Below are 25,060 nucleotides of genomic sequence, written 5' to 3' on the forward strand. Positions count from 1 at the left end.
CAATGACTAGCGATCTAATCCTGGCAGATTGCTGGTAAACACACAGATCGCCTGGAACTACAAATCCGCCATTATTTGGACTATTATATGCATACACACACACACACACACACACACACACACACACACACACACACACACACACACACACACCGGTTCCTAATCCTGGCTGATTGCTGTTGTTCAGAACTGATGACACAGACTTTAAAAGCAGCGCTGACACACACACTAGTTGCAGAGGTTTGTTATAGTGAAGAAGAAATTCTGAACAGCAATCAGCCATGATTAGGAACCGGTGTGTGTGTGTGTGTGTGTGTGTGTGTGTGTGTGTGTGCAGTGCATGACTGGATCTTGTAGTCCATATAATGGTGGATTTGTAGTTCTATGCACTCTATGTGTTTACCAGCGATCTGCCAGGATTAGATCGCGGGTTATTTTGACAATACTGGTGATATACAAATGCAGTTTCTGAAATATTGATCAAATGTGCATTATTTGTCTGTGTTGTAGTACAAGATTTAAATTTAACATTTTTATTTTAAGAATTTCTCAGTTTTTTTGTTCTGTTTTTGACAATTGAGGACCCTTCTTGAAATCAAACCATAAACAAATTTTATTTCAAATTTAATTCAAGCACTTTGAAGGACCTCTCTTTGTTTTTAAGTACTTTCCAGGACTTGAATCCATAAATCCTAAATAAATATGTTTAATAAATCTTTGATAAATACTTTTAAGTACTAGACTAGTACAAGAAGTGTGGGGACTCTGCAGAAAACAGTGTATCTTATTGAATCATTATCATATTTGGCACTTAAAAAAAAAAACTAATTTAGCCAAAGACGCAAAGCTGTTAAAGTGTTTGTTTACCCTGATCACATGGTGATGTGGGTGCAGATTTGCATCGGTCCTCTTCTAACAGTGGAGATATGGGTAAGGGATGTGGATCTGGACCCTGAGAGATCTTTGTAGAAAACAGGAAAAAACAACAACATTACACTTCAGGAGGCCGAATTATATTCTTTTTTCAGGCCACTATTCATTTCATTATTTATTATTAGTCTTTTTGGTCACACTTTATCCTGATGGTCTGTTTGTTGCATTTAAGCTACATTGTATCTACTGTACATGCCAACTAATTCTCATTAGGTTATAAGTAGACTGTTAGATTGGGGTTAAGAATTAGTTAGTGTAAGTTGACTTGCTCTTCTTAAGTTTCTTATAGTCAGTTAAATGTCTGTTGAAGGAGCCGTGTCAACAGAATTTAAGCAGACAGTCTACTAATATTAAAAAGGACCATAAAAATAAAGTGTTACTGTCTTTTTATTCCTTTGTGTAACATTTATAAGTTCAGAAAAAAATATGCATTAATATGCAAATGTTTAAATATTTGCAAATGTTTAAAATTTTATGTGCAATATAATATGTAAAGTGCTAGTTTTGTCCTTTAGTAGAGACTTTTAACTTTGTTTACCAAACAGTTGTTTCTAACTGGATTTGCATTGTAAACCTTAAATAAAAGTAAAAAATGTATTTTATTTTTCTGCTCCTATGCAATCAAAATGAAGAATTAGCAAAAAAAAAAAAACATCCACAGATCCTCTCTGGCCCTAGTCATCGAAGATGTATTTCCTATTTTCTACCCAATTTGTGAAGATTATGATGATATAAATAAGTAATCAGTACTGTATTTCGTATATTCTAAAGCTTCATGAGTTCAAGGCTTTTGACCTTATAGCCCAACACACCATCTTAAACACTAATTCCTGATGATTCTTCCTCTCACCTTTTTTCTTCTCTGGACGCTGCCGGAGAGTTTATCTGGAGTGACTCCAAGGTCAGACAGCACCTTAGCGATGCCCCTGGCGTCCACTCCACAGTTAGGAGCTACATTAATTTCACAACGCTTGTGCACATTCATCTTACAAACTGAGGACAGAAAAAGGAGATGGCATGAAAACCTAGGATGTATTGTATTACATGTTAGTGTGAGTATATATTGTTGATCCATTACATCTATTCCTTTAAAAATTAAACTAAAATAAAATGAAATAATAAAAATGTGGATTTAATAATAGCAATACAAATACAAATAAATAAAAACAAACAATTGAGGTTGAACATGATTAAAAATGTAAATGAAAATAAAAATATTAACAATACTATAATAATATCTAAAATAATACTAGAAACTTGGCTGTTGAGCAGTAGTTTTCATAATTAAGCAGGTTTTAAAATGAATCATCATTATTTTGAATTGTTCAAAATTAATAAATTGAATGATAGGCACTTTACTACTACCAAGCTGTCAAACTTTCTCTTTCAAATATTAGAGCTTGTTTCTAGGTATGTATATTTTGATTACGCAACACTTAAAATAAAATGAGTGTCTGCAAAATTGTAAAATGTACACACATTCAGTGACAGGATAAGTGATGATTTCAGTCTTAAAATAGGTCAGTGATCAGTAATAATAGTGTGTTCTTATGAGTGACTTTCTGCATGTTGGTGCGCTTGACTCAGGACAGTTACACAAGCAGTCGTTATGACCTTGGTACCACTTTACAATAAGGTTCTATTACAGTAGTTAACTTTAGTAAATGCATAAGCTAACATGAATTAACAATGAACAACTCATCTTTCGACTTTGATCAGGGACCCTGAATGTGTCCCAAGCTTTAGAAAATCCTGGATATTTCCAGCTTTTTCTGTGAATGGGGTAGCCATATAACTACATTTCCCAGAATGCTGCTCTCACCTTTACACTGAAGCCCTTGCCGCAGCAGGCCCCACAGTAATGAACCGCAGTGGTCACAGAATGTGAGGACTTTGTAGTTATGAATACGGAATTTATGAGGCATATTGACGCTGAAACGCTGGGATCCTACCTGCAGGGGGCAATAAAGGATCAGTAAGATGCTCATGCATTGCTCATACAAGATTAAAAAAAAAAAAAAACATGGTAAAACTGCTGTGATTTTTTTTATAGTGTTACTTAACGACACACAAAAACCAACAAAAAATAAACAGACATACAGAGGGGGGGAAAGTATTGGGAAAAAATATTCTAAAGGAGCTGTTGACATGGAATTGAATCAGATTTTGGTAAAAACCCAAACAATACAAACATTTTTACAAAATCAAAAAAAAATTGTCATCGAATAATATACAATAATAAAATATTATAATAAAAAAATTATATTTTATTTAAAATACGTTTTTGGTGATAGCAGCTTAAAGACGCTTCTCATATGGAGAATGAAGTCACATCAATTTCTCAGGTGTGATTTTTTTTTCTTCACAGACGTCAAGAGTGTAAAAATCTTGACGGTTCTGGAGTTGGGTCAGTCTGTGGACTACACGAAATGAACGTAACATGAAAAGACCTTAGGGGTGTAACTTGTAGTACGTTAGAGGTGTAACTTGAAGTTGGAGACCCACATGTCAAAACTATGTTGTCTGCAAGATGGCACTGTACATCAGTTATTAACACCTACACCTACTCCACACATCTAAATCCACTCACCCACCCATTATTAATTCAATTCAATTCAATTCAGCTTTATTTGTATAGCGCTTTTACAATGTAGATTGTGTCAAAGCAGCTTCACATAAATGGTCATAGTAACTGGAACAGTGTGGTTCAGGTTTTAGTGTTTAAGTTCAGTTCAGTTCAGTTTAGCTCAGTTCAGTGTGATTTAATCATTACTGAGAGTTCAAACACTGAAGAGCCAATTCATCGATGCGTAGCTCTACCAATCCTGAACCATGCGAGGCAGTGGCGATATTAACGTTTATACCGACCACAACCCTAAACCCAACCATCATAGTTATTAACGTCTACACCTTTCCCAATCCATCATAGCTTTTAATGTCTACACCTACTCCAACCCTAAACCCAACTATCGAAGTTTTTAACGTACAGCGGTGAGTTGCAGACTTGACACGCTCGCCATTGTACTGTTATTTGCAACCACAGGAGGTGACGAGTAGGCTAACTTTAATGTCAAAACAGATGAAGAAGTCAGTGAGTGGAGTTGCACGATGGAGTTACTAAATGAATGAATGTAATAATATAAATTCATTCATTCATTTTCTTTTGGGTTTAGTCCCTTCATCAATCTGAAGTCGCCACAGCGGAATGAACCGCCAACTTATCCAGCATACGTTTTACGCAGCGGATGCCCCTCCAGCTGCAACCCATCACTGGTAAACATCCACACACACTCATTCACACACATACACTACGGACAATTTAGTTTACCCGATTCACCTGTACCGCATGTCTTTGGACTGTGGGGGAAACCGGAGCACACGGAGGAAACCCACACAAACGCAGGGAGAACATGCAAACTCCACACAGAAACGCCAACTTTGATATATATACAAATAATATTGAACTTAAAATGTTTTTATAAAAAATTGAGTTATGTTTTTATTCTAGCCAAAATAAAACAAAAGACTTTCTTATAGGACATACTGTGAAAAACCCATTCACTGATAAACATTCATTCATTTTCCTTTGGCTTAGTTTCTATTTCAGAGGTCACCACCGTGGAATGAACTGCCAACTATTCCAGCATGTTTTATGCAGCAGAAGCCCTTCCAGCAGCAACCCCCTACTTGGAAACATTCATACATACTCATTCACACACATCTCATACACTACGGCCTATTTAGTTTATTCAGTTCACCTGTACCGCATATCTTTGGACCGTGGGGAAGCCGGCGTACCCGGAGGAAACCCACGCCAACACAGGGAGAACATGCAAACTCCACAAAGAAACATCTACAGGCCCAGCCGGACTCAAACCAGCAACCTTCTTACTGTGACAAAACTGTGCTAGCCACAGAGCCACTGTGCCGCCTTCTGTTAAACATAATTTGGGAAATATTTAAAAAGGAAAAAGGGAAAACTTCACAGGAGGGCTAATAATTTTGACTTTAACTGTATATCATTGCACTCCAGGGTACAGTTTTTGTATAGATGTTGCCCTTTAGACGCTTCCTAAAATTGTAATAAACGTTTGAGTACAGTTTGAGTAGTACTTTGCGATTATGAAACAAGGAACGCTGAGTTCAAACTGAACTTTGTGTTAATTAGAATCGACTGCGATAATAAGAGAAAATGTGAGAGGGGTCTGGATGCAGGCCTGGTGCAGTTGCATCACCTTTTTAATGCGCACACCTATACCTTCCCCTCACAGTGACGTCACAAACTTCTTTTGAGTGCATTGAGTCTGACATTAGCTTGCATAAGCAAAGCTACATTCAGATACTATTGAGAAAATCCTCTGCTTTTTCTACAGGTTCCTCTCACCTCCTCTGCGGTGTCCTCCTGTTTCTTCAAACCTGCACATTTAGTGATGATCAGTTCATGGCAGCGTTTATGAACTACACAGGTGCACACTGAAAGTCAGAGAAAAGGGGTAAATTAGGTCAGATTTACTTCACTTTTCTGATGTATTACTGTGGACTCACAGATAAGAATGTTTGGCCAACAGTACAGATATGATATTTTTAGCAGGTTCCTGTCCATGCCAGTAGTTTCCTTAATTTAGGATTGTGAGCCAGTCACTGCTTAAAGGTATTCTAAAAATAAAAAGAATCTCCTCATGTACTCATAATTTTGTTGTCACTCAGTTTTGTGAAACACAAAATGGAAATCTTTAAATAAAAAAATAAAAAAGCATGTTTGGACTATAGTTCATGAGTTACACTCACTGGCCACTTTATTAGGTACACCTCTCCAACTCCTTGTTAATGCAAATTTCAAATCAGCCAGTCACATGACAGCAACTCAACGCATTTAGGCATGTCGACATGGTCTAGACGATCTGCTGCAGTTCAAGCTGAGCATCAGAATGGCGAAGAAAGGTGAGTTAAGTCACTTTAAACATGGGATGGTTGTTAGTGCCAGACGGGGTGGTCTGAGTATTTCAGAAACTGCTGATCTACGGGGATTTTCACGCACAACCATCTCTAGGATTTACAGAGAATGGTCGTAAAAGAGAAAATATCCAATGAGTGGCAGTTCTGTGGGCGCAAATGCCTTGTTGATGCCAGAGGTCAGAGGAGAACGGTCAGACTGGTTAGAGCTTATAGAAAGGCAACTCAAATAACCACAACCGAGGTATGCAAAAGAGCATCTAAATGCACAACATGTCGAACCCTGAGGCGGATGGGCTACGGCAGCAGAAGACCAGAAGATAGTGACACTCGTGTCAGCTAAGAAAAGGAAACTGAGGCTACAAATCGCAAAGGCTTACCAAAATTGGACAGTGGAAGATTGGAAAAACGTTGCCTGGTCTGATGAGTCTTGATTTCTGCTGCGACATTCAGATGGTAGGGTCAGAATTTGGCGAAAACAACAGGAGAGCATCGATCCATCCTGTCTTGTATCAATATTTTAGGTTGCTGGTGGTGGTGTAATCATGTGGGGGATATTTTCTTGGTACCCATTAGGCTCTTTAGTACCAATTCATCGCATCATGTCAACACCACAGCCTACCCGAGAATTGTTGCTGACTAGTCCATTCCTTTATGATCACAGTGTACTCATCTTCTGATGGCTAATTCCAGCAGGATACCACACCATGTCATAAAGTGTGAATCATCTCAGATTGGTTTCTATAACATGACAATGAGAGACACTGTACTCAAATGGCCTCCACAGATGTTTTGAAAGGGGAGACATGCATCATGGATGTGCAGCTGACAAATCTGCAGCAACTGTGTGATGCTATCATGTCAATATGGACCAAAATCTCTGAGTAATATTTCCAGTACCTTGTTGAATCTATGTCACGAAGGATTAAGGGAGTACTGAAGGCAAAAGGAGGTCCAACTCGGTACTAAGGTGTACCTAATAATGTTGCCGGTGAGTGTATATTGATATTTCATTGTTTTGTTAGTTTGAAGGTTGTCATCATGGTAAAATCTACTATCACAAGTCACTCTAACAGCCTCATTGTGTTTATAATTCTGCATGCTAACTTAGATTTTGGCAAAAAAATTTGTGTTAAATGAAAACTGTAAGTGACATTTGAATTCATGCAATTATTAAAAATCTATAGTATGTTTAACTTTTCACTACTGCAGATATGTGCCCATACAAAAGCAAGTTGTATCAATAGATGAATAAATTTGATTTGATTTTATGATGAAAAAAGTAAGAATTGTATACTTTTTGTCACGGTTGCAGGTTTGTGCGCTCTTCCGGAGTGTCTGTTTGAGCATGTGGGTTTGTTTTGTTTTTGTGGCCCACGTGTATTTGTTTTGGTCACGTGTCATGACGGCACTCAGCTGGATTGATTGTTCGCCAGCTGATACTCATTATCGTGCCTATATATGTGCTACGTGTTTAGTGTTTCATTGTCAGTTCGTTACGTGTGCTTTTGGTGCTATCTTGTCTGTGCTAACGACCTGAGGAGTTTTTACTGGACCATGTTTCCTGCCTGATTCCTGCCCTGTTTCTCCTAGTTCTAGCACCGCACTCATTCCTTGCTTTTGTTTTGACTGTGTTAATAAATTATTATTTTGATCACTCGCACTTGGATTCACCTGAACATTATTTACGTGTGACACTTTTGTTAGTCGAGTACAGTAGCGTATTACTTTTTTGCACTAATTTAAAGGTTAAAAAGGATGTCTAGACTTCTACCAAAAGAAAGAATCCAAAATATGAAATCACAGCATTACCCTATAATGGCAAAATTTAGGTTTAATTATTCCAACTGAAATGTTTAGGTTGAGATTTTAAAGTTTGCAAATGTTTGAAATGTTTGAAAACATGAAACTCTAATATAGGCACATTTTATGTTGTTCACTTACCTTGACACTGATAACCTTGCTTTCCTAATACACCCCTGTGAAATGAATGAAAGGTGATAAGTTATTGCTCTTTTCTATACAGCGACACTAAATACACAACATTTATTGTATATAGCATGGATTGGACATGAATGAATGAATGATTATGTAACTTTTTAAATTTCCAGTCATAACACTGCACAACAAAAATAAATGGAACACACAAAAGAAACCGCTGCTTTCCTCCCATTTCCATTCTAGATAATTTCATTATTTCATCAACTTTGAATTGATTGATTCCTGTCACTTTGTCAAGTTATGATACTAACTTATAGTATATACCTATACTAACTTATAACACAATTATTATATTCGCTTTATTCTTCGCGTAAGAGCAGGCACAGCCATTTGTAGCTCAAGACTTCAGCTCTCATTCACTTTCATTCATTTTTAGATGTTAAAAACAGCTCGTTATGCTGCTTGATGTTGCAAACTGACATTTTCTTATTATATCATACTGATTTGTCTGTAACACTTTATAATAACTACACACTATAAATCATTTATTAAGCATTAGCAAATAGTGAATTCATTATCTGTTAAGCATTAACCCTACATTAATAAACGTTAGTAAGCAGTTTATAACTGCAGCTACAAATTCTCTATTCTTGACTTATAAGCAGCTATATAATGTGCTTAATGAGTGTACTTTCATACTTAGTTAATGATTTATTTTTCATTACTAAATTAAGTATCGCATTATTTACAAACCATTTGTATTTAAGAGTAGTTGAAGATTCATTCAAAATGAGTTAGTAAATGATTAATAAACTATTGAAATCAACGTGTATATGTCTTATGTAGGCACACTGTTAGACCTTACCAGGGTTTTTTACAGTAGAATACTGGCAACACTGTTGCCAGCTACTCACTGTAAAAGTTCGGTTACAGTAAGTAACTGGCAACAGTGTTGCCAGTTAATTACTGTAACTGAACCATTACAGTGAGTGGCTGGCAACAGTGTTGCCAGTTATTTACTGTAACTGAACCAATACAGTGAGTAGCTGGCAACAGTGTTGCCAGTTAATTACTGTAATAGAGCAGCAGTGGTAACTAACTGGAAACTGTGTAGAGTTAATTACTGTATTGTAGTGTTACAAATCACAGCATTATACTGCATACACATTAATAGTATGTCATATATAGTTATTGTAGTGTTACTAAAATTAATCAGTATTCTTAGCTGTTATTTAAAAATAGAAGGCATAACATTTTTTCAGACAAATTAATTTTATTGTTTTGGCACCAAACAAATAAATAACAGAAAATGTTTAACAAAATTTAAAAATCAGCAGATATAAATATTGTCTTACATATTACAGGTCTGCACAGTAAGGCTGCGGTCACACTAATGTTTAAGCATGCTATATTCTGCACTGCGAAGTGGAATTAAACAAAGCGAGTAGGGGAATTAAACAAAATAATTAGAGATTGAAAAAGCAAGCCAGAGAGGTCATGTTTTGATCTTTGATTGGTCTCAAGCAATCACATGATGTGATTTCGCATTCAGCGTTCTCCAAGCTTGAACTTTCCAATGCTGCGAATTATGAAATTTGTCTCGTGAGCTATCATTCCAGGTCTGCAGTACTCACATGCGTATGAATGGAAGTCTATAGGGAGAAAAGTGCAGTGTGACTGGGACTTTAAGCTGTAACTCTAATTAAACAAACCTGATCAAACTAATTAAGGCTTGTTAGAATTCTACAGGTAATGTTGAAGCAGGGTGGGTACTAAACTCTGCTGCCCTGCAGTTCTCCAGGAACTTGGAGTTTGACCCCCATGGTATATAGCAGGGGTGCTCAATCCTGTTCCTGGAGATCTATGTTCCTGCAGATTTCAGTTGCTACCCATATCAAACACACCTGCCTGTAATTATCAAGTGGTGTTCAGGTCCTAATTAATTGGTTTAGGTGTGTTTGATATGGATAGCAACTGAAATCTGCAGGAAGGTAGATCTCCAGGAACAGGATTAAGAACCCCTGGTATTAGAAATACTTTTAAAGCAACTGCCAACATTGATCACAATCACATATCCAATAAACACACACACACAAAGTGCTGCAGTGAAATGTGTTACTCTCTCCTCAATGCTGACCATGCAAAAAAAAAAAAACTGAACAGCAAAAAAATACAAAATAAATATTTTAAATTTTAAAGTTTTAAATAATTAAAAACTGTGTCAAATCTCAATAAAAAGTTTAAAATAATTGTAGAAAACAAAAATAAAGTTGGCAACAATGAAAAACCAAAGGATAAAATCTTTTACTATTATAATTATCTCATGACAACAAACTTTTTTATTGTTTCAAATATAAATTCATAGGTGGAAACACTGCTCTGAAAAATACTTTTGCAACAAACTCACAACCTGGGACCGGACAGTGGAGCTTTTGTGTGTGGATGGCTTTGTGTATCATGTTTTTGTGATTCCCTGTGATGATGTGCACATGTTACCTTACTGAGATAATGGAATTTAATTTTGGCTTAGTTGCCAGAAAGATACATTCAACTGTTAGCATCTGTACATTATGGCAGTATGCAATATCCAATAAATACATATACTGTACTTAAACAAAAGTAATGTAAGAAGTTATATGAGGAGAGGCTAACTAGCTAACAATGTAGCTTTTTTTAAGTACACAGTTCAAGATAACAACAGTATAACTTAAAACACAGCCTTATTTTAGAAACCCTCAAAAACATTTGAACACATTTTACTTACTCATTGTAGATTCTTATTTAAAGCCTAAAACATAACAGACTCTACATCTGAATTGATGGACATAGCATAGAGCACACTCAGCAGTAAACAAATCAAACACCTGGCTCCCTTAAAGGGCCGGCATTTTCTGAAAACTCTTTCTAACACCTTTGTGTTTAGAATAAGACGGACAGCCTGTGGGAGTGTGTGGTGATGCCTAAATCATTGTTTTTTACAGTTATTTACTGCACAATCTACAGAGTAACAGTGCAGTTATACTAATTAAACACACCTGATCAAACTAAATCTAAAGGTAGTGTGTTGAAGCAGGGCTGGAACTAAATTCTGCTGGGCTGCGGCCCTTCAGGAGTTTGACATCCCTGGTACATAGCATATTTTCAAAGGAACTGCCTACATTTATCACAATCATGCACATATCATTGAATAAAAACAATAAAAATATAAAAACTTCATCCAAAGCAAAAAATAAATAAATGTTGGTTGTTCCAAACCTGTAGTAATAAAAATAAATAAATAAATAAAATAACCTGATTAATACATTTCTTTAGGAAAGCCTTTATACTATACTGTTAATGCCACTTTTACCTACTTCATTTGAAGTTTTCCAGACAAATTAATTGAGTCTCTGCAAAAATGTATGTACGTGCTGTTAAATAACACATTTTTACAAGTTATTTAGCAAAATACTAATATTCAGCTTAAAGTGCAATTTAAAAGCTTAAATATAGGCTAAACTAGGCAAATTAGATTAATTATAGAAAAGTAAACAAAGTTATAAAAATGGTTGTGATAATTTGGTTGCTCTGTGTGAATATTTTGGCCTTTAAATGCATCTCGTTGATATCTTTACCTTTTAATTAGCTCTGTGACATTGACATTGGTTGACTCCTGATACTCAATGTTAAAAACATAAAAGGAAACAAAGAAAACACAAAGATGTCTGCAGAGAAATTTAGCTTATCATTAATGCATTGTCTCACTTTCTCCTCAATACTGACCATACATATACCAAAACTGAAAAAAAAAAAAAAAAAATATATATATATATATATATATATATATATATATATATATATATATATATATATATATATATATATATATAGCAACATAAAGCATCAGAGTACATGAGGTAATAATGGTTGAGCAGTAATTTACCATTTATTATCACAGTAACTATCTGTAATGGATACATAAAGTAAATTACTGTAATTTATTCTTTGCACTACAAAATTTCATACAAATCCTGCTCCTTTTACAGTAAAATACTGTTTCCTTTTATTACAGCAAAACACTGGCTATTTTACAGTTATTTACTGCATAATCTACAGTAAGGGTTAACAGTGCATATATTAATGGTTACTATGTATATTAATAAATGCTTTATTAACTCAACTTTATCTAGTTTTGTGACCTAATCTAAAGTGAGGACTATTCATGTTTTATAAATCCCTAATAAATGACAATTAAATTCTAAACAGGAAAAATGACATTATTCATTCCTATTCATTTAAAGATATACAAATGAAACTGTACTTCAAATAAAAAATAAATTTCACTGTAGAGTTTAAACATTGCATCTTATTATAATGTTAACTTATTATATTGTTGTTGTTGTTTTATCCAGTTTACAGTAATTTTACTTTTTATAAAAGATTGCAAAGATTATTGTTCATTTGATTCTGAGTCTTTAATAGTCATTTATAAGGGATTTATAAAGCATGAATAGTCCTCACTTTAGATTAGGTCACAAAACTGCATGAAGTTGAGTTAATAAAGCATTTATTAACATATTAGTTAACTATTAGTATATGTCTGAATAATAACACATACAAACGTTGATTTCAATAGTTTATTAATCATTTACTAACTCATTCTGAATGATCCTAAAAACCCTCAACTACTCTTAAATACAACTGGTTTGTAAATAATGCAATACTTAAATTTAGTATTTAAATATAAATCATTAACTAAGTATGAAAATACAATTATTAAACACATTTTATAGGTGCTTATAAGACAAGAATACAGCATTTGTAGCTGCAGTTATGAACTGCTTACTAACACTTATTAATGTAGAGTTAATGCTTAACAAATAATGAATTCACTAGATATTAATGCTTAGTAAATGATTCATAGTGTGTAGTTTTTATTAAGTGTTAGCGATTTGTCTGTATAATCATGCAAACATTTTTTTATAGAGCAAGTAATTTGACCGTTTTCTGTAGGCTATTATTGCTAGACATTTATTCTAGCTGAATCGAAAGTTCTAAAACAATCGCAAAAATGAGCGAACTGCTGCATGTAAGAATAAGGTAAATTAACATAAAACATGTAACAAGTTACTGGCTAATTTATTTCTCACTGGATGTCATATTTATATTTAGCATTATGAGAAAACTTTAAGTTTTCCATTTATTTCTTGACAATAATAATACATCAGTTTGTAATCTTTCATTACTTGAATTGTAACATTGAGGACTCTACCCCCCTTATTTTTATTAAAAGATTTATTCTTCAGCATTATATAATCAGATCCATTTCCAGCATCACTGGGGAATAGAAATATGAACGGCACACTTTTCTGTATGGTTGCAGAAAAAGGCTTACCAAAACATATTTACAAGGTTGTCCTGTTCACATTTTCTGGTTTGGTAGATCCACCAGGGGCTTGATTAAAGCACTTAAACATCAGATTTTCATAATATGTCACCTTTAAAAAGGCCATGTTCCTCTGTTCTCCGAGGAGGCAGGACACAGTGTGCCTATACGTGGTGGTATACTTGCACAGTGTGGTGTAGGCCAAACACACTCAGTACACTTGTACTGAAGCGCTGTCGCTCTGAGCCCCAGGGCTTTTCCTGACATTACCATGGAAACGCAACCCACTGAGAATAAACCACCCGTGAATGGACTCACGAATAGGGACAGTGTACACTAGCTATGTCGAAGCTCAGACGCAGATTTACCAGCTGAGGCAGCTATACAAACAGCAAGCTACAAGGCGGTAAATATCTCACCAGATGAAGTCGCGGCAGTGTGAGCAGTAGGTGGGCTGTCTCAGGTAGGTGGCCATGAACTTGTGTCCGTTGACTTGATGTACTCTTCTCCGGACAGCTCCCTGCCTCTTCCTGGGACGCATGCGTTCTCGGAACACGCGCTCCTCATTCTCACAGCCACCAGCTGTGCAAAACACACAAAAGAAGACAAAAAAAGTGTCAAGAGTTCACACTTAGATATTGCTTGACAACTGTTTGCAGGTTTGGCATGCTCTCCCAGGAGAGAACCCTGAGCTCGGAGGTAGTTGAGCCCAAGGCTCCCACCAGGTCGAGATCAGGTGATCAGGTGTTTCTTGAGAGCTCCCCTATTTTAAAAGAGGAAAGGAGGAGAAAGGGGAGGATGGGGGGTTTCTTCGGAAAACGAAGATAAGGGAGTTTATCTAGCTAGGCTACTTATAGTGAGTTAGGATAGATCTGATTGGCTAACTAATGAGTGTAGATGGGAGGCCAGCTGCAGTCAATCATTTCACTTGATGACAATGTTCACTGTAAAAAATGCTAGGTTCTACACAATTCCTTCATGTTGCCCCAACACAGATCGATTAAGTCATACCTGCCAACATTTATCTCTGAATTTCTGGGAGACTGGGGGAGGGGGAAGGGTGGGGTGTTCGGGGGTGAGATGTCTGAATAACACTGTAAAGAACCAGGTTAATAACTTTACTGTGGTGTACTACTTTACTACAATGGAATATATCAAAGTTGATGACCCAGGGGTATTACAGACTGTATCAAAAAGCTGAGGACCGGGGGGGAGGGGGTGAGTGAAATTACAGGAGTTTTCCAGGAGAAATAACAAAACAGGAGGGTGGCAAGACATGACTCTGAAATACAGGAGACTCACGGGAAAAAGGGGAGGGTGGCAGGCATGGATTCTTACAAATTAAAGTGAATTCAACCAAAATATTAAGGTCGTCCCAAAAACAACTTAAGACTAGTGCTGTTTCAACTCCTTTTAATTAAGTAGCTTGAACAAGCAGCAAAATGATTTGTTTGTTTTGAGTGTTTCAGCCGAAAATGAGCTTTCTCATTATTTGCTCACCATATTAAAACAGATTACATCAGTAAACTAGGGGGCAAAACTGTGACAGAGGCACCAAATTGGAGAGCTGTCAGACACTCTCATTGAGAAAAGAAACAAGGCCACAGGAGAGGAGCTCCACGCTTTCTCTCTCTTCTCCTCCTTCTCTCTGTGGAGAATGGGATCTGTAATCAATCCTAAGTATTCCCTGATGTCAGTGTATCTGTCTGCTGGAATACATTTCAGCCCTAAGAGAGAGAGAAGGCTGGATTCTGAGGCTGGGTTCTGAGTCATAACATGACAGTGCAAGTAGTGCCAAATTGGCAGGCAGACGGTCATCTCCTGTTATTAATAAAGCCTTTGTAAATGCTTTTTTTCAAGGTTGTATTAGTTAATGCATTTACTAAAATTAACAAACAATGAACAACGCATTTCTTAAAGTATTTTTTTTATGTTAGTTACCGATAGTTCATGAAAATACAGTAGTTTGTTGTGAGTTGCAGAGAGTTGCAGCTCATGCAGCCAGGATTCTGAACAGAACCAGAAAATCAGAGAACATCACACCTGTCTTCAGGTCTTTACACTGGCTCCCATTCAGAATAGATTTTAAAGTATTACTACTTGTCTATAAATCACTAAATGGCCTAAGACATCAATACATTGCAGATAAGATCACTGATTACAAACCTAGATCACTCAGATCTTTAGGATCAAGTAAATGAGAAATTCCTTCAAAGCAAGGTGAATCGGCCTTCAGCTACTGCGCCACCCACTGCTGGAATCACCTTCCAGAAATTATCAGATGGGCTTCAACATTAGTCACGTTCAAATCAAGACTGAAAACACATCTGTTTAGTGGTGTTTTTACCAAATGAGCACTGTGCTGCGTCCGACAGATCACACTATTATGTCTTTCTTTTCTTTTACATTCTTTTATAACCTGTTTTAACACATTCTGTGTTTATCTGTTTTTAACCATTTTTAATCCTTTCATTTTCTTGTGTCTTTTATGCTTGTTTATGTAAAGCACTTTGAATTACCCTTGTGTATGAAATGTGCCATATAAACTTGCCTTGGCTTTGTTCATGTTAACTTATGGTCCATTAACTAATGTTAACAAGCATTTATTTGGATGTTAGTAATGTAAATGTGCAACTGTGATTAATAAATGCTGTAGAAACATTGTTGATAATTAATTTGTGTAAGGATATACATTTACTAATGAAACCTTAGCTTTGCTATTTTGTTAGCAAAAAGTCAGGCAGAACTCCTGTGCAATGAAACATAAAATAAAAACCAATAGTAGATGAAAGAGAAAACTCAACTGTCTTGCTTTCAAACAAAACTGCAAGTCCACAGAAAATTATGCTTCATTGTGTTAAGAATATTGAATAAAACAACAATATTTTGTCAGCTTTTTTCATTGCTTTTAAACAACTATAATAAAACGTATTAAGAATATGTAGAAAACTGGCTTTCTAAATTAGTTATATTTACTTATGGATACTTGGTTTGCTTGTACACAATAACTTGATGTAACAAAATTAAGATTGCAATAAAAAATTTTAAATGTGAAATTAAGTTTGCCTAGCAAAACTATTCGGCCCAATCCCAATTCTACCCCTTAGCCCTTCCTTTTACCCCTACCCCTCGTTTTGCACATTCACAAGAAGGGTAGGGGTGTACCAATTCTATTTAGCTTGAAGGCGTAGGGCTAAGGGGAAGGACTAGATACCCCTTGAAATGGAGATTTGTCAGAACCACACTCGAAACCAAGGGGTACAAAAATTTCCCAGATAACACCATCTACAACAGCAGCATGGCTGCACATGAAAGTAAGGAGATGCACAAATTACTATTTTTTAACCTTAGTCACATGTTTGTATTTTGTCCCAAGTTGCAAAATTACTGGATTACTTTCTTTAAAATTGTTTCAGATATTCTGGGGGTCAAGTTAGCTGTTTGCCCTTTATTCGCGATCTTTGGTGTTCCCTCTCAGTGTCAAACTTTAAACCGGAGACACGCTGACATTGTGGCTTTTGCATCTCTTCTCGCTAGGCGCAGAATACTTTTGTCTTGGACCTCCCCACAACCCCCCTCTATTTCATTGTGGCTCAAAGATTTGGTCTTCTTTTTAAAACTTGAGAAAATTAAATACAATATCAGAGATAGGTGAGAACATTTTTGAAAACAATTGAATTTTGAATGTAACAATTTATTGCATTCTTTAATCACTTAAAAACCTTAGATGTGGATTGAGTAAAGGTACATGTGTATGTATGTATGTATGTATATGGTTTGTTATTGTAATTTTTTTTCTGTATTTGTATTTTATTTTATTTATTATTATTTTGTTTATTTTATTCATTTATTTATTCATTTGTAGATGCTGATTGTTTTATTTGGAGATTGTTTTGTGGATTGTTATAAAATGTAAAATGCTATTTGCAAGAATAAAAATTCCATGACAAAAAAAAAACGAATTTTTACAACAAATACGCACGTGTTAATATATTCATGATGTCGTTCATGTTTTACTGTCATGCTTTTTAAAAAAAATGTTAAAATAAAAACAGCTAAATTTCACTCTAATCACTAATCATAACTCCTGAATAGCAGTCCCACAATATTCTGTCACTCGATGACACTCAAATACCTCTTGTCAGAAAAGTCTAGTGGCTGGGAATGACCTTTTTTACAGTGTCTGGTATAATGCTACTGTTGTTTTTGTATGTTTACATAGAATATGGCCACTGTGTAAATGCACAGTCCAGTTACAATCTTATTGCCACATTATATATAATGCAACTGGAATAACTACAGCAGTCGCAATTGTCTGATCTCATATGAAGCAAGAGATCATGATGACATAAAATGACATGGGCAGGTGCTGTAGTGCTGTCCCATTTCTAAGGGGATGATTTTGAAGCCCTTCCTCTTCACACTACGTTTCAAGGGCCAAGGGGAAGGAGTACAAAAATAGAATTGAAATTGGGCCTTAATGTATTATTGCACAGAATATTATTTTTAGTGGTCACATAAAACTAACTTATCTTAAAAATGCTAGGTTGTTTGGTGAAATATGGACCAACCCAATGGTAAGAATGTATTTATAAGTCTTACTCAAATGTTTTATCATAATGTGTTAAAATAGTTTAAAACTAATTTTTTTTTTTTTTTTTTTTGCACTCCAAAACTATTGCTTAGCTTAGAGCAGGGATGGTTGACTGGTGCCCTGAGAGTGTATAAAAAATAATGTAATCAGTTTTTGCTTTCACTTAAAATCTCAATATTTGTATTTTATTTTACATTCAGTAAGGGATACTTTTATATTGGTATTATGCAGAATAGATGGGATTTTAAATACTAATGAAGGCTTACAATAAGTGTCTTCATGGGTTAATAGTCAAAAACAGGACAACAAATTTAAAAAGTTTCACAATTTACAGGAAATAAAACAGATGTTTACATTTGCTAGTAGATGAAGTGGTCCATTTCCATTAGTAAAATTACAGTTTTTGTATTTTGCTAAAATGAAACGCAATGATACTGAAAGAAAGAAAGAAAGAAAGAAAGAAAGAAAGAAAGAAAGAAAGAAAGAAAGAAAGAAAGAAAGAAAGAAAGAAAGAAAGAAAGAAAGAAAGAAAGAAAGAAAGAAAGAAAGTCAATCTAACATCATAGAACAGAGTTTCTTTTTTCGATAGAGTTTCTTCTGGTACTTTCTGTTGCAGTTTATATTCTAGCAAGGCACTTTTTGAACTGCAATACAGTCATATTTACATAACAGAAGAATAACTGCATATACAGTAATATCGAATGTTTACATGTACAGTAGAATAAATATAATCTAGGCTTACATAACGGAGCAGACAATACATAAAGCCTCACATGACCTGTTCTTTCTATATCAAACAATGTGGTTTGGGAACAAATAAATCGATGAACAAATCATATCGTGAGGATAAAGAGTCGTTAGGATAAATAGGTAAAAAAATAAATATAGAAGACTGCAGCTGACACTGATTAGTCAGCTTGTATTTTTGTTTATTAATTTTGTATTTCATTATTTGAATGTGTATGTTTGCTACACACTTTCTTCGTTTCCGGTTATCTTAAATGGGAGGTCACATGATTCTCTTTGATTGATTTAACCTGCGAGAGTTTGTATGATCACTCAGCATAGTGAGATCCCAATGCAAGCACCTGTTAAACACTCCTGCTTATTCTACAGCTGGTTATCAGGCCAACACGGTAAACTAATCATTGTTTTGTATATTATTTGTTTATTTTGAGTTCCTTTTGATTGTGTTTGTGTGAAACATTTGGTTTGTTTATTTGTTTATCTTTTAGTTTTCACGGTGTTCAATAAAGGAAATGCATAAGGACATCAGTATTTGGAAGCGTGGACTGTTTTAATAACCGGCGGGTAGCTACAAAGACCATTGAAGTGTTTTTTGACCTTGTATGCATATCAGCCTGTTGGTAGAGATCCCCAAAACCAAAATATGACATTTGTAATGCATAATAGTGCATAATTTAATATATTTGAAGTACTAACATCTGTACTTTAATATATAGACTAAACACACATAAACACACCAAACCAATTGGTGATGGAAATCAAAACTATGCACACCCATCTAAATCAGATTTTGATTAATTGTTAAGTATTAAAACGTTCACACTGTGTATGTCAAAACACTCCACAGTGAGTTTGAGTCCAAAAGTTGGGGTTTAAATTTATGTGCAGCAGTTCCAGGGCTGGTCCTGTTCTAATCACCATCTAAGGACAATGGACTAGTGGCGTCTGTCTAGTCTCACAGGAGACTGAAGTAAGTCGGTCTAATGTATCACCCACATCCTTCCCTCAATGGCTTGCAATGAGAGAAAGAGAGGGAGGGAGGTAGGGAGAGAGAGCGAGTAATGAAACATGCGGTAGCTCAGACTATGTCAGTAGGATATGGCTGGTCATTTATCAGCCCTCGCTCATTAACACTCAGTGAGGGTGAGAAGAATATGGCACACATTTACCAAACCCCAATCCATCACGGAGAGGATTACAACAGAAGCCTTAAGATCCTCATTGTTTTATATCAGAAATTATCTATTTCAATTGGTTTCTGGTCTGTCTCTTCATTAACTGAAGAAAACAAACCTCAGTCTGAAAAAAAATAGGTGAGCACTGGTCCTTAAATATTGGCAATAAATTTGGCAGCAATTTTGTTGCTGTCTATAGATTTCCCAATTCCCATAATATTGCATTTTCCCAATTTCCATAATATTGCACTACATGTGAAGAGTTTCTGTCACGATTACCAGCGATCATCTTTCATAAGATCGCTGGATTGCACTTACAATAACCATGGACTACAAATCCGCCATTTCTGGACTACACTTTCATACATGCACTCCGGTCACACTCACAGAGGCTTCCTCATCTAGACTGATTACTCGCACCACCTGAGGATTGTCAGAGACTGATTGCACACACTATTTAAGCCACACACTCACCCATTCAATTTGCTGAGTCTGGTTTACTGTAAGTAGCACTACAACGCGTTTCCTAGTCTTGTTGTCCTGTGTACTAGTGGTGGGCAAAGCGAGGCTTCGTGAAACACTGAAACAGTCAAAGCAAATGTGTCGAAGCTTCAAAACGTTTCGAATCCCCACTCTACAGTGACACCTAGTGTTAATTTTTTATGTACTGCACTGAAACAGCTTCAGCAAAGAACAGTTGGGCAAATTGAGGCATTAAACCCCACTGTGCAAACTACAGCCTTCAAGTAATATAGTGGAGTGGTTAAGGTGTTTGTCTACCATTCAGGGATTGTGGGATTGAATCCAGGTTAATATAGTTTTGAAATGCTTTAATACCAGTTGGTTATGCATTGCTCTTGTATCGTTTTGTTTCAACATTGGTCTGATATCCGAATAAACAATTTGTGAATAAATATGTCTTGCTTGGTCTTAAAACAGGGATCTAATGCTAGATCAGAAACTGTGGCCTGAAGTTATCATTAATTATTTATATTATTTATTAAATTTCCCATTTATTGTATTTTATTAATGTCTACCCAAACCCAAAACCCAACCATCCATCACAGTACTGTAAAATTATTAGTTATAGTTTTACAGTGTTACAAAAATGATGCTATATTGAGGGCGTAACTGCAGCTGTATCCTATTTAGGCTACAAAAAACAGAAACATGATTAAAATACACGAAACCATAATTTCAGAATATTTGTACAAGTCGGGATTCGAACCCAAAACGTCGTTCGAAGCACAGTATCAGTGTGCACACGTACAGTCCACTAGGCCATATGTAACGATAACTTTTTCGACCTTGGCAGCCAAATGAAGATTCGCCAGGTCTCGAAACGCTTTTAAGCTGACCCATGCTTTAAATCACTTTAGTCACGTGACCAGGTGTTTCGAAACACTTTAGTCACGTGACTTGGGTGCTTCGGATCATGCTTCGGTGCAGTGTTTCAAAACACTTGCGCTTTGGGATCTCGACACTGTGTCGAAACGTCAGTTTCACGTCAGCCATCCCTACTGTGTACCGACCTCAGCCTTGTTAGCCTCCCTGTCTTAGTCTGCCGCCTGCCTAACGACCTCTTGCATGTTACTTCAACTACGATTCTGGATTGTAATCACACACCTGTTTGCACTCGTATTGACCATTGCTTGCCTGACTACGAATAAACCTGCTTATGGATCCAAACTAGGGCTGCCCCCGACTAAAGATATTCCTAGTCGACTAACATTCCTGCATTTTAGCGATTAATCAAATAATCGTTCATTTATGATATTAATATAATAACTTGCGTATATACTAGGAATATAGTCCAAGTTGAAGTTTAACACTTCCACGTGACAGAAAATGCTAAAGCATGATATTAGCGCATTCAAAACAAAAATTAAGCGCTTAAAACGGAATAGTAAAGCGTTTAAATACAGTGCTTACACACAAAAATCAGTGACCAGAACGTTATAGGCTAATTATGACATAAAAACAGCAATCAGACTGCCTGTGCATTTTAATAATTTATTATCAAAAATACAAACTGTAACAGTTACATGTCAAACAAACAAACAAACAAAAAAAAAAGCTTTTAATAAAATAAAATAAAATTCGTTCTTTAAAATAAATCAAATAAACTTATTAGCAACTTAGGCCTATATAGTACAAAACTAGGCAAAAAAATAAATAAATAAAAAAAAAATACTGTAGCAAAAACGCAGTTTGGTATAAAATACAGTGGAAAATTTAAATTTATATAATTTTTATGTTGTTCAAAAGGAAAATTAACAAAAAACGAACAACTTAATAAATGCACATCGCACAACGCCAAAACTTAGAATAAAAAAAGAAGGCAGCAAACAAATTAACAGCCTAATTATGATTGAATTGTTTAGAACAACTATATTTACGACAAAATGTGGAACAAATAATTTAAAGAACACTAATACAAATCAAAAATATCAGAGCAAAGCCACAAACTGCCATTAAGACGACGGATGAGTCTTGACCTGAAACAACAAATTAAAAACATCAGACTAATTTTTCTAACAGAATAAAAAAAAACAACTTCTGCATTATATAAAAACGAAAAAATAAAAATAATATGTATTTATTTATTTGTATAGCCTACCCGATATAAAAATAAAATACCCGTTTTTATATATATATATATATAGCCTAACGGATAGCAAACAGAAACACTACAAAAAGGAAATTAAGCATTCTTACCAAAGCTTTCAATTCGATTTAATTTTTTTCAGATTATGTGAGAGGAACACCAGCTTGTCCACATTGCTGGGAAGAAGGGAGCTTCTCGACTTGTTCACAATGAAGCCGGCCTTTGAAAACATGCGCTCTGATGGAGTGGATGTGGAAGGGATACAGTGGAGGCGTTTAGGCGTTAGGCGTGATTTTTTTTTTTTTGCAACTAACCGACTAATGATAATGTATTCGACCAAGCCCTCTTCATATCGACTTAAGTTTAGTCGACTATTTGGGGGCAGCCCTAATCCAAACTCCAGTTGTATGTGTCGCTCCCCGTGGTTACGGTTTCGTTGCAAAACAAGATATATCCATTTTGAGAAATGTTGGTTATTTGACACTATTATTAAAGACATCAACAGTCAAGTTCATTCACAATTTTTGTACATCAAACTATATTAAACTCAAGTGTTAACAGACTCAGTGATCAGTGCATAAACACTAGTAGCATTAAAGAAGAAGTATCTACTACAACCCCAAATCAGAAAAAGTTGGGACAGTATGGAAAACGCCCAAAAAAAGGTAAGAAGTGATATCTAAATTTACTTTGACTTGTATTTCATTGCAAACAACACAACAAACATAATTTAATGTGTTCCTTATGATTTTTTATTTAAATAAACATATTCCAATTTTGGTTCTTGCAACACATTTTTTAAAAATGAAATAGTAAAGCACTTAACACTGTAAGGTTGCCATGTCTTTTTCACAACACTTAAAAGATGTTTAGGGGCTGAAGACAACAAGTGATGAAGTGTTACAGGTGTAATTGTGTCTCATCCTTCCTGCAAACAAGTCTTAAGATGGGCAACAGTACAGAGTCTTCCTTGTCACATTTTGTGCTTCAAAATACACCACGCATTCTCTATTGGAGACAGGTCAGGACTGCAGGCAGGCCAGTCAAGTACCTGTATCCCTCTCTTCCACAGCCAGGACTTTGTAATGTGTGCAGAATGTGGTTTTGCATTGTCTTGTTGAAATATGCATGGGCGTCCCTGGAAAAGAAGGCAGCATATTGTGCTCCAAAATCTTTATGTACTTTTCAGCATTGATGGTGTCATCACATAAGTGCAAGTTACCTTTGGGTAATACCAAGAGGACTGACACAACCATGGCAGACCCTGGCTTTTGGACTTGTTTCTGGTAACAGACGAAGATCCTTTTCTTTTAAGATTCAGAGCACACACCATCTATTTCTCTCAAAAATACCTGATCACAATACACATTTCCACTGTGTGATGGTCCATCTCAGATGTGTCCAATCCCAGAGAAGTTGATGGCACTTCTGGACACTGTTAACATAGGGCAATTGTGGTACTTGACAAAGGTTTGCCAAAGCAGTACTGAGCCCATGAGGTGATATCGCTTCTTGATGAATAGTGACTCTTTATGCAGTGCCGCCTGAGGGATCAGAGATCACGGTTGTTCAGCTTAGGTTTACGCCCTTTGCGCACTGAAACTACTCCAGATTTCTTGAATCTTTGAATTATGTTGCATTTACATTTACAATTACAATTAGTCATTTAGCAGACGCTTTTATCCAAAGCGACTTACAAATGAGGACAAGAAAGCAATTTACACAACTATAAGAGCAACAATGAATAAGTGCTATAGGCAAGTTTCAGGTCTGTAAAGTCTAAGAAGGAAAGCATTAGTAATTTTTTTTTTTTTTTTTGAGTACACTTAGTGGTATATCCAGAGAGGCAATTGCAGATTTGTAAGGAAAGTGGAGACTAAATAGTTGAGTTTTTAGGCGTTTCTTGAAAACAGCGAGTGACTCAGCCGTTCTGATGCAGTTAGGGAGTTCATTTCACCAACTGGGCCGATTGAACACGAGAGTTTGGGAAAGTGATTTCTTCCCTATTTGGGATGGAACCACGAAGCGGCGTTCATTCACAGAACGCAAAATTCTGGAGTGCACATAAATCTGCAGAAGTGAGAGCAGATAAGAAGGAGCAAAGCCAGAAGTTTTGTAGGCAAACATCAGAGCTCTGAATTTGATGCTAGCAGCAACTGGCAGCCAGTGCAAACGGATGAGCATTGGTTTAACGTGAAATATCCAAACGTCTTTATATCTTTCTTTGAGGAGTATTGTTTTTAAACATTTCAATAATTTCCGCACATATTTGTTGGCAAACTGGCGATCCTCAGCCCATCTTTGCTGCTAAAGGACTAGATCTTTCTTGGATGCTGCTTTGGTACCAAATAATAATTACAATACCTAAATTGCTGCTTTCCCAACTTTTTAGAATGTGTTGCTGGTCTGAATGACAGGAAAAGATGTGTTTATTCACAAATGAAATGAAGTTGACCAGATAAAACATGACATATTTTGTGTTCATATTGTCTACAATAAAATGCAAGTCGAAGTAAATTTGAAAATCACTACTTTATTTTTTTATTTGCGTTTTCCATACTGTACCAACTTTTTCAAATTTGTGGTTGTAGTATCAAACTCAAGTTTGATCGCCGGCAGTTAGCTCTCTGCAACTTTTACATGTTCACCAACTGAAGCTAAGCAGGGCTGCGCCTGATCAGTACATGGATGGAAGATCACATGGAAAAGAGAGGTTGCTGCCGGAAGTGGTGTTAGTGAGGCCA

The 25,060-nt window shown here is 35.8% G+C and overlaps 1 protein-coding gene across 1 annotated transcript in view; it reads right to left on the reverse strand.

Moving 5' to 3' along the window:
- prkceb (protein kinase C, epsilon b) overlaps window positions 1–25,060 on the reverse strand; it is a 153,060-nt gene that overhangs the window by 66,397 nt on the left and 61,603 nt on the right. Inside the window, exons 3-8 of the mRNA XM_021472628.3 lie at window positions 13,612–13,774; window positions 7,831–7,865; window positions 5,318–5,406; window positions 2,756–2,885; window positions 1,784–1,926; window positions 868–961 (exon numbers count right to left, since the gene is read on the reverse strand). Of these exons, the coding sequence (XP_021328303.2) occupies window positions 868–961; window positions 1,784–1,926; window positions 2,756–2,885; window positions 5,318–5,406; window positions 7,831–7,865; window positions 13,612–13,774 (654 nt within the window). The remainder of the gene's footprint in view (window positions 1–867; window positions 962–1,783; window positions 1,927–2,755; window positions 2,886–5,317; window positions 5,407–7,830; window positions 7,866–13,611; window positions 13,775–25,060) is intronic.

Source organism: Danio rerio, chromosome 13 (assembly GCF_049306965.1).
Source record: "Danio rerio strain Tuebingen ecotype United States chromosome 13, GRCz12tu, whole genome shotgun sequence".
Lineage (NCBI taxonomy): Eukaryota > Metazoa > Chordata > Actinopteri > Cypriniformes > Danionidae > Danio > Danio rerio.